Source organism: Hemitrygon akajei, chromosome 7, assembly GCF_048418815.1.
Source record: "Hemitrygon akajei chromosome 7, sHemAka1.3, whole genome shotgun sequence".
Classification (NCBI taxonomy): Eukaryota; Metazoa; Chordata; class Chondrichthyes; order Myliobatiformes; family Dasyatidae; genus Hemitrygon; species Hemitrygon akajei.
This window is the reverse complement of record NC_133130.1, coordinates 129,958,841-129,969,933: the sequence shown is the minus strand read 5'-3', so window position 1 is coordinate 129,969,933 and position 11,093 is coordinate 129,958,841. Positions and strand designations below refer to the sequence as shown.

General features: G+C 45.1%; 1 protein-coding gene across 1 annotated transcript in view; it reads left to right on the top strand.

Moving 5' to 3' along the window:
• Nucleotides 1–1,973: 1,973 nt before the first annotated feature.
• Nucleotides 1,974–11,093, top strand: part of noc4l (nucleolar complex associated 4 homolog) — a 64,288-nt gene continuing 55,168 nt past the window's right edge. The window contains exons 1-2 of the mRNA XM_073051937.1: nucleotides 1,974–2,157; nucleotides 6,200–6,320. Coding sequence (XP_072908038.1) covers nucleotides 2,005–2,157; nucleotides 6,200–6,320 — 274 coding nt within the window. The 5' untranslated portion in view covers nucleotides 1,974–2,004. The remainder of the gene's footprint in view (nucleotides 2,158–6,199; nucleotides 6,321–11,093) is intronic.

Sequence of the window (11,093 nt, the reverse complement as noted above, 5' to 3'; positions counted from 1 at the left end):
TCCTTTGCTGTAACCCTTGGGTTCCTTTTCACCTCCTTCAGCATTGCACATTGTACTCTTGATGTGATCTTTGCACAATGCCCATTCATGGGCGAGTAGAAACAGTACTGAGTTTCCTCCATTTGGAGACAATTTCCCTTACTGTGGACTGATGAACACTCAGGTCTTTAGAAATGCTTTTGTAGCCTTTTCCAGCTTCATACATCACTACAATTCTTCTTCTGAGGTCCTCTGAAAATTGTTTTGATCAAGGAATGGTGCACATAAATGGATCTTTCTTAAGAAGAGCAGGCTCTCTCAGTAACCTGACTTTGTCTTTTTTATAGGGCAGGGCACCTCTACAACCCACACCTTCAATCTCATCTCACTGATTGGAACACCCAACTCAATAGCTTTTGTAGAAAGCATTATGCCAGAGGTTCACATACTTCTTACAACAAATACATGTAATATTGGATCATTATTCTCAATAAATAAATGAACAGGCTTCAATAGGTCTATTCAATAGGTTTCAAAGGTACATTTAATGTCGGAGAAATGTATACAATATACATCCTGAAATTCTTTTTCTTCGGAAACATCCATGAGAACAGAGGAGTGCCCCAAAGAATGAACAACAGTTAAATGTTAGAACCCCAAAGCCTCCGCCAGCTCCCCCCTCCCACGCACAAGCAGCAGCAAAGCAATGACCCCCCCACCAGCAAAAGAGCATTGGCACCCCCTACCGAACACTCAAGTGTGCAGCAAAGCATCCATAAGACACACACTTGCAGTACCCCAAAGTCAACGCGTTCACCCGGTATTCGACATACCACAGGCTCTCTCCCTCCCTAATGAGTGGAAAAGGAGATGTCCCCATTTCACAGCCAGAGGGGAGACATAACAAAACAACTTTATGCTGATTTATGGTGCTAGAAGTCTGTTGCATTGCAGTTTTTGAGCGCTGGCCCAAAGAACTCAGGTCTCTAGGCACATAGCCAACAGCAAGCGCGCAGCTTCTGATTTTCTGTGTTCTCCCGTGACGCATCAGGTGGTGGCACCAGCCTTGAATCTGCCCGTCTCCAGAGCCACGGAAATCCAGAACCCTGAAGGCACGCTAGTCGTCCAGGCCGCATCCTCGGGATGTCGAAAAGCGGCCGGTCGTGAGGCCCCGAGAGCGGGTCCCACTCCCACAAAGAACCAAAGTCAAAGTGTGTAACTCCAGGTCAGGGTCTCCAAAAGAACCCTGAAAGGGAAAAAAGAGATATTAAAGATAGAAATAGAGTAGTTTAATGTATAATGTTGTTGTGTTATTTATTTAATTGGGTTCTCTTTAACTAATTTTAGGACTTATGTGAAGATCTGATCATATTTATGTAGAAGTAGAGAAAATTCTGCAAGGTTCACAAACTTTCTCGCACCATTGTATTGTAGTTGTACAAATATAACAACACACCCTAACTCAGAATTCTTGATGTCAACACTTCACTCTGAGGGAACAGGAGATGAGCTCAGAAACTTTACGAAGAATAGATTGGAAGGTGCGTCTTGGAGAAGGCACCAAGGGATGAGATCAATTTGGTCATTATGGATGGTTTGTTGGCCGGTGGTATCCAGATGTAGGAGGGTGGGTAGATAGACAGACAGATAGATATATTAAAAAAAACATGAGAAAATCTGCAGATGCTGGAAATCCAGAGCAACACACGCAGAATGCTGGAGGAACTCAGCAGGCCAGGCAGCGTCTCTGGAAAAGAGTGCAGTCACGTTTCGGCCCGAGACCCTTCAGCAGAATGTTTCCTCTGGCAGATTGTGTGTTGCATCAGGTTCCAGTATCTGGAGTCTCAGAGAGAGTGACACATGAGATGTGCAGATAAATGGGAAGAGAGGGGAACAGACAGGGAACATGACCCATGTCCCAGCGCCGGGCGCTGTCCCTTTAAGGGAAGGGGCGGTCCTCTGCAGGACCCGCCCCGTTCGTCTCTCCCGATTGGTTGTCACGGAAGGTCACGTGGAACGGGAGGGATGGCGGCGGCGATGCGGGAAGCCGGGCCCGCGTCTGGATCCCGGGCTGGAACCGGAGCCGCGACCGGGATGTCGCTCTGTGAGCGCCTGCGGACGGTGCTGGGCGACAGGAGGAAGGCGAACGGCGTGATCGACATCCTGGAAGCGCTGCAGGTCGGTGCGGGGCGGGCACGGTAGGATCCCACAACACGTGGGAGAACGGGACACGGGGTGAGGGAGGGGGGAAGAATGGAGAGGAGGTGAGGGAGGGGAGATGGGCGGAGAGAAGGTGAGGGAGGGGAGATGGGCGGAGAGGAGGTGAGGGAGGGGGGAAGAGTGGAGAGGAGGTGAGGGAGGGGAGATGGGCGGAGAGGAGGTGAGGGAGGGGAGATGGGCGGAGAGAAGGTGAGGGAGGGGAGATGGGCGGAGAGGAGGTGAGGGAGGGGGCAAGAGTGGAGAGGAGGTGACGGAGGGGAGATGGGCGGAGAGGAGGTGAGGGAGGGGGGGGAAGAGTGGAGAGGAGGTGAGGGAGGGGGGAAGAGTGGAGAGGAGGTGAGGGAGGGGGGAAGAGTGGAGAGGAGGTGAGGGAGGGGAGATGGGCGGAGAGGAGGTGAGGGAGGGGGAAGAGTGGAGAGGAGGTGAGGGAGGGGGGAAGAGTGGAGAGGAGGTGAGGGAGGGGAGATGGGCGGAGAGGAGGTGAGGGAGGGGGGAAGAGTGGAGAGGACAAGGGGGGAGGGAGGGTTGGGGGTGGGACTGGACCTGGGGAGCGTGGGGGAGATATGGATGGATGGGAGAGGGGCCAGACTGAGGTGGGGGGGGAGGTGTGCACGCTGGGAGAGGTCACATGTACTGGGATATCTGTTAGGCTAAAGACTATGTTGCCAGCTCTAAATTTGCATGCTTGCTCCCTATAAATGTCCATTAACAGCAGTGGAATGAATCCAGTTGTTGGAATTCTAGTGAAGATTTAATTGATTTGAAGTTTGAGCCTGCAGCCTTGGAGTTCAACGGTGGGAGCTCTGAGCAGAATAAGGCAGATCTTTGCTAAATTAGTTTGTGTTGCTCCGTCCTATTGAGCACCTTTTTGCTACGTCTATAACAAACAATTTACTCAGAGCAGATCAATCACAAACGTGCTTATTTTACTTGCTGTAAGGGAAGACCAGCACCGACCGCACAGGAGCGGGTGATGGTTTTGGAAAAACCAGTAGTCACTCCTTTGCACACAGGTTCAAGGACAGGGTGCATTCCTCAGTACTGCAGGCTATGTACAATAAATCTCTTCCACATTAATTTACAGGCACATCCAGAGAAATAGAAAGTTATGATATAAATTCTCTGGTCCTATGATAACCTCCACCAGGTCTGATTTTGGGATGTTAATAGGCTGTCCTGTGATCAGGAAGGATAGGATGCAATTACTTAACCAGATGGAGGAGCGTTGAAACTCCATTCAGTCCTTCTTACCTGCTGTCTGTGGTTCCACAAAGTCAGTAGTGTTGGTTCCAGATGGAGATGCAACTTGTCAGGACCTTGTGTCTCCATAACCTTAGACCAATTAGCCTTTTTAGCATCTAATACATTGTACATACATATTTTTATAAAAATCATCATTTGGCTTGGTGGCAGGTCCTGGCCTGGCACTGTTACGGTGTTCTTGATGGCTCTGAAATTTAACCAGGTAAAATTTGAATTTGGACCCGGACCATGTCCTCTTGTAAGGCTTTCAAATCCCTAATATTAGGTTTTGTGACACAAAACAATAATTTTAAATTTCAGAATAGCTCTTTTTCAAACCTGTCTCCATGTCAGACATGGCCTGTAATTCTCCTGCGGTCCAAAGACATACACATCCCTTCTTTCCTCGTCAGTAATTCTTCCCACAACCCAGACACTCGTGCCGTACAGGTTTGGTGTATGCCTGATGTCAGAAGTGTACCTGCACTCCTGCGGTAAGGGTTTGGGGCTCCCCTGATGGTCTCACAGGTCAAATCTAATATTTGATATCCGTATGTTTCTGGTCGCAGTGCTGAAAGCATCAGAATCACGGTGAAACGGATCCATTCAGTAGACAGAACACAGTGTATAAGGATAGAACCTGGTATTTGCTACTCACCCAGAAAGGCCACGTGGAGTGAAAAAGCAAACTTCATGTTGGTGATCACTCCATTGCTGGAATTTCCTCGGGAGCAGGCGGTCACCAGAATCTCCCTTGGACTATTCTCCCACCTAAACATGCAGTCTCAGTGGGATTGCCAAGTTTTGTCGAGCACCTTTTGGTTACGTCTTGTAACAAACAACAATTAACTCAGTGGATCAATCATAAAGTGTTTATTTTACTTGCTGCAAGGGAAGACTAGCACCGCACAAGAGCTGGTGATAGCTTTGAAAAAACAGACAGCATAGTCACTCCTTTATACACAAATGTTGGCTACTTACGCTTCAGTTCAGGTGCAATCTTTCAGTAACTCACCTGCTGGTCTGCAGTTTGTCAAGGACTTGTGTTCCATTGGCATAATGTTGCACAAACTCAATTAGCAAAGCACTCTGGTATCAAACACAAGGAAATCTGCGGATGCTGGAAATTCAAACAACAACACACACAAAATGCTGGTGGAGCACAGCAGGCCAGGCAGCATCTATAAGGACATGCACTGTTGACGTTTCGGTCCTGACGAAGGGTCTCGGCCCGAAACGTCGACGGTGCTTCTCCTTATAGATGCTGCCTGGCCTGCTGTGTTCCACCAGAACTCTGGTATCATACAGGTTCCATCTTGTTACAGACAAAAATGCAATTTTGTTAATACAAAGAAAGTACTTTTCCACAAGACCATTCAAAAGGAAAGTGTTTGCTTCGTACCTTAGCTTGCTTCTTTCCCATGGAAGCAGGAAGCTATCATTGTACATGCTATAAGCCTGTGCTCTGTGCAATGTGTGGGAATCTAGCTGGAAGACAAAATGCCTTGGAGTCATAGAACACTACAGTGCAGAAGCTGGCCCTTTAGCCCATCTAGTCCTTGCTGAACTATAATTCTGCCTAGTTCCATCTACCTGCTCCCAGACCACAGTCCTCCCATCCATGTACATGTTCAAATTTTTCTTAAATGTTGCACTCAAGCCTGCTTCCACCACTTCTGCTGACAGCTCGTCTCACCACCCTCCGAGTGAAGGAGTTCCCCCTCATGTTCCCCTTAAACTTTTCACCTTTCACCCTTAAGCCATGACGTCTAGTTGTAGTCCTACCCAACCTCAGTGGAAAAAGCCAGTTTGCATGCATACCCTTCATAATTTTGTATTTCGCCATCAAGCCTCCTCTCAATCTTCTGCATTCCAAGGAATAAAGTCCTAACCTATTCAATAATTCCTTGTACCTCGGGTCCTCTAGTTCCAGCAACGTCCCTGTAATGAAGTCCATTAGAAACAAAATACAGAAATCCGGGGTGCAAAGGGAAGTCCTCATGCAGCATTACGTAAAATTTTACTTGTAGGTAGAGTTGATGATGAGGAAGGCAAATGCAATGCTAGCGTTCATTTCTGGGGACCAAAATACAAAAGCAAGGATGTAATGCTGAGGTTTTATAAGGCATTGGTCAGACCACACTTGGAGTATGGTGAGTGGTTTTGGGCCCCTAATGAAAAGTGGCTCAAAAGTGACCCCGTATGGCCCTTGTGAAAAGAGAAGTTTATTATCGATGTACATGTATATTGCTATATGCAACCCTAAGATTAATTTTCTTGTAGGCATACTCAATAAATCCATATTACAATAATAACCGTAATAGGATCAACGAAGACCGCACAAATTTGGGCGTTCAACCAGTGTGCAAAAGACAACAAACTGTGCAAATACAGAAAGAAATAATAACAAAATAGCAATAAATATTGAGAGTATGAGATGAAGAGTCCTCGAAAGTGAGTCCATAGGTTGTGTGAACATTTCATTGATAGCGCAAGTGAGGTTGAGTGAAGTTCTCCCCTTTGGTTCAAGAGCCTGATGGTTGTTGATATACTGGCATTGGAAAGGGTCCAGAGGAGGTTTGTGAGAATGATTTTTGGGAACAAAAGGGTTAATGTATGAGGAACCTTTGGTTTTATAGAGGCAGTGGATGCACGCTGTTACTTTACATCACCCAGCATTAACGACATGGAAACTGAGTGGGTGCAGCCGAGAGTTGGCGTTAATGATGCTGATATGTTCCTGTATTCTGTCCACTAGGCTCATCAAGAGGCCAATGTCCTTGAAGCCATCAGGACTTGCAGCACCTTGTTCTGCACCTTGCTGCAGCGAGGAGATCTCTTCGTTGGCCAGTTGCCTGGGGAAGACAAGGCCATGTCAGGTAAGGGAGCTGAGACCTTGGGGGTACCTGGTCTGGTTAACCGGCTCAGCGGGATCAGTGGAGACCGACTGCCACAAGTGGCCCTGAAATGGCAATAGAATGAGGTCAAGGGAAGCAGCCCCTTAAAGTGATAGTTATGCAGCACGGAAACAGACCATTTCGCCCAACTTATCCATGTTGTGCTAGCCCTTTTTGCTCACGTTTGCCCCTAAACCCCTCCTATCCATGTCTTTTTAGTGTTTTTATAGTACCTGATTCAACCACTTCCTCTGGCAGCTTGTTCCATACAATCATCGCTCCCATTAGGGAGGAGGCTACGCCAGGACTCAAAAACAGTTACTTTCCCCAAGCAGTAAGGCTGATCAACACCTCCACCCTCTAGCCCACCCCTTTCCCATCTGAATCACCTAAGGTACAGACTCTCCTGTGCGTGGTTCACTTTGTGGACATAGCTTATATACAAAAGCTTGATTCTATCTCATGTTGTGTTTTTAATTATTGTTTTTCTCAGCTGAAGCTGGTAAAACCTGAGGTGTGTGGGAATAGCCAAGCACTCTCATTTCTCAATTGCTAGGATCTTTTGGACTATTCTAGTCATGTTTAATATTGTGGTTTTCTGGAGATTTACATAGATATTGCTGCGTAGGCCTAATTGTTTAATACTATTGTGTAGTGACTTTGGGATGATACCAGATGTAGATATTACTATTGGGACAGTGTTCCCTGTTCATGTTCCATAGTCTTTCAATTTCCTCTTTTAATTCAGCATTAATTTCTGTACGTTATATGCGTTGGGAATGGCTATATCTTTTAATTTGTTCTTGCTTGGGCAGCATGGTAGCGTGGTGGTTAGCACAATGTTTTACAGCACAGACGATCCAGGTTCAATTCCTGTGGTTGCCTTTAAGAAGTCTGTGGGTTTCCTCCTACGGTTCAAAGACGTACTGGTTGGTAGGTGAATTGGTCCTTATGGATTGTCCTGTGATTCGGATTGGATTAAAATCAGAGGTTGCTGCTCAGCAAGGCTCGATGGGCCTATCCCGCTCTGTGTCTCAATAGAAATAAAAATAAACATCAGAACAGTTATTATGGATTCTCTTATCTGTTATAACGGACTGGTCATAATATAATTTGTAGGACTCAGGTTCTAAAACTGGATCAGGCTTGTATTTATAGTAAGGTATGTCTTTTATGAGTTCGTATTTTAAAGTAAGATTTTGGTGAATGGTGTTTGGCATTTGATTGTGCCTGTGTAAGTTTGCTGGAGGATCCAGTGAAGTGTTGGATTGTTTCTGGTTTCTCTCGGCATTTTCTGCATTTATTGTCTTGAATGTGTTGGTCTTTTATAATGCGTTTGTGATGTTTTTTGTGTTAACTACCTGATCCTGTATTGCCACAAAGAGCCCTTCTGTTTCTGGAAAGAGGTCTCCAACTCTGAGCCAGGCGTCTGGTGCTTCCATATCAACATCTAGTCTGCTCAGATCGTGGGGATGTCTTCCACGGAGGGTCATGCTCTTCCATCGGTTAACTTTTTCTTTAACTGTGATAATTTGATAACATGCTGTCAGACTGTCAGAGAAGGCAAGCGAATGTCCAATGTTACACGTTGTACCAAAGGCATAGGAAGGTAGGCAGAAGGGGTGGCATGTAGAAGGATGTGGCATAGGATCAGGAGATGCTGAATCCTTGTGGGTTGAGTTAAGAAATTGCAAGGGTAAAAGGACCCTGAGTGCAGTCATATACAGGTCTCTCAACAGTAGCTGAGATGTGGACTGCAGGTTACAACAGGTAATAGAAATGGCATGTCAAAAGGGCAATGTTACGATAGTCATGGGAGATTTCAACATACAGGTCAATTTGGATCTCAAGAGAGTGAGTTTGTTGAATGCCTATGAGATGGCTTTTTAGAGCAGTTTGTCTACTAGGGGATCAGCTATATTGGATTGGGTGTTACGTAATGAACCAAGTTGATCGGGGAGCTTAAGGTAAAGGAACCCTTGCAAGGCAGTGACCACAATATGATTGAGTTCAGCTTGAAATTTGATAGGGAGAAAGTAAAGTCTGAAAGTATTTCAGTGAAGTAAAGGGAATTACAGTGATAAGAGAGGAGTTGGCCAAAATAAATCGGAGTCATTTCAAGGGAGAATATGAAACATGAAAGCAAGCTAGCAAACAATATCAAAGTAGAGAGTAAAAGCTTTTTCAAGTATGTAAAAAGGGAGATGGGAGTGGATATAGGACCTGTAGAAAATGAGACCAGAGAAGTAATGGCGGATGAACTAAATGAGTGTTCTGGAAAATTGCAAATGTCACTCCACTCTTTAAGAAGGGAAGAAGGCAGCAGAAAGGAAATTATAGACCAGTTAGTTTGACCTCAGTGGTTGGCTGGATGTTGGAGTCAATTGTTAGGGATAAGGTTACTTGGTGCCACAGGACAAGAGAGGACTAAGTCAGCATGGTTTCCTCAAGGGAAAATCTTGCCTGGCAAACCTATTGGAATTCTTTTGAGGAGATTGCAGGAAAGATAGATAAAGGGGATGCAGTGGATGTTGTATATTTGGATTTTCAGAAGGCCTTTTACAAGGTGCCATGCATGAGGCTGCTTACCAGGTTAAGAGCCCGTGGTATTACGGGAAAGTTACTAACATGGTTAGAGCATTGGCTGATTGGTAGGAGGCAGTGAGTGGGAATAAAAGGATCCTTATCTGATTGGCTGCTAGTGACTAGTGGTGTTACGCAGGGGACATTGTTGGGATCACTTCTTTTTATGCTGTATATCAATGATTTAGATGATGGAATAGATGGCTTTGTTGCCAAGTTTGCAGATGATATGAAGATTGGTAGGGGGGCAGGTAGTGTTGAGGAAACAGGTAGGATGCAGAAGGACTTGGACAGGTTAGAGCAATACTCCCCAATGCCATTAGGCTTTACAATTTTACCTCCAGGACTTAAGAACTTTTTAAAAGCTATTATTGCTTTTTGAGACGGTGATTTAGATGCATATCATATTTTTTTTGTTACTGAGTTAAGTATTGTATGTAATTAGTTTTGCTACAGCAAGTGTATGGGACATTGGAAAAAAAGTTGAATTTCCCCATGGGGATGAATAAAGTATCTACCGTAGATTCCGGATTTTAAGCCGCTACTTTTTTCCCACATTTTGAACAGCTTTGAACTTTGCGGCCTATAATCCGAAGCGGCTAATGCATGGTTTTTTTTCATGCCGCCTCGTAAACATTTTGCCTCATAACAGTAGACCAATAAAATTGATGAGTAGTTCACAGAGGTCCAATGAAATTGTACGATAAATCAAGCGCACTTTCACAATTAAATTATTGTAAATCAGTCATTTGTACTCACCCTCATCAACATGGAAAACACTCGAAGCATTGTGCTGCCTACTTAGTTTATAATATTTTCGCTTAGTAATTCATTTTCTAGTTAAAGTTAGAAGAGTTTTAACTATATTTGTTTTCTGTACTACATCGCGGGATGCTATGACGTCACACCCGGTTTCGCGGTGTCTTGTGGGAAAATGCCGGTTTGCGATAAACGGAAAGGAGGGGGGGGAGCGCATTACGCGAGCGGCTTTGGATCTGAGCGAACGCTGCTTTTAAATGCCGTTTGCGATAAACGGAAAGGAGGGGGGGAGCGCATTACGCGAGCGGCTTTGGATCTGAGCGAACGCTGCTTTTAAGTTAAAGGTGATCAATAACTTTTCCTGGTAGGCTGCAATATATATATTTTTTTACCAGTCGTTAGGAGATATTGGAATGTTGTTCAGTAAAGAAGTATACGCAACGTATATTTAAAAGTAGCCGCGTACGGGCACGGTTCGAAAAAAAGCATTTGCAATATGTATTTGTTTTTGTTACCATATGGATTTAATTAAAAGTTAAAAAAATCCTCACGTGTAATATCTTTCTGTGTAAATATCTCATATTACAACGTGGGACACCTGCGGCCGAAAATCCGGTGCGGCCGAAAATCCGATGCGGCCTTTACAATTAAAAAATTGATTTTATTTCTAAAATTAGAGCCAGCGGCTTTTAATCAGGTGCGCTCTGTAGTCCGGAATCTACGGTATCTATCTATCTATCTATCTAATAGACAAGAAAGTAGCAAATGAAATACAATGTTGGAAAATGCATGGTCATGGTAGTAGAAATAAACGTGCAGACTATTTTTTAAATGGGGAGAAAATCCAAAAATCTGAGATGCGGAGGGACTTGGGAGTCATTGTGCAGAACAGCCTAAAGGTTACATTGCAGGTAGAGTCAGTGGTGAGGAAGATAAATGCAATGCTAATAGTAATTTCAGGAGGTCTAGAATACAAGGGCAGGAGTGTGATGCTGAGGCTTTATAAGGTACTGGTGAGGCCTCACCTTGAGTATTGTGAACAGTTTTGGGCTCCTCATCTTAGAAAGGATGTGCTGGCATTGGAGAGGGTTCAGAGGAGGTTCACAAGGATGATTCTGGGAATGAAAGGGTTATCATATGGGGAACATTTGGTACCTCTGGGTCTGTACTCACTGGAATTTAGAAGGATGGGGGGGGATTGTGGTGAACTACATTTACCTGTCTGGACACGCCCCCTGCTGACTGCTCCTGTGGCTCCTCCCACAGACCCCTGTATAAAGGTGATGGAGGTCTGAGCCCGGCCTCTCAGTCTCCAGGATGTAGTATGGTGGTCACTCACTGCTCGTTCCTTCTTCCAGTCAATAAAAGCCGATACCTCGCTTTTACGTCTCAGAGTGAGTTATTGATGGTGCA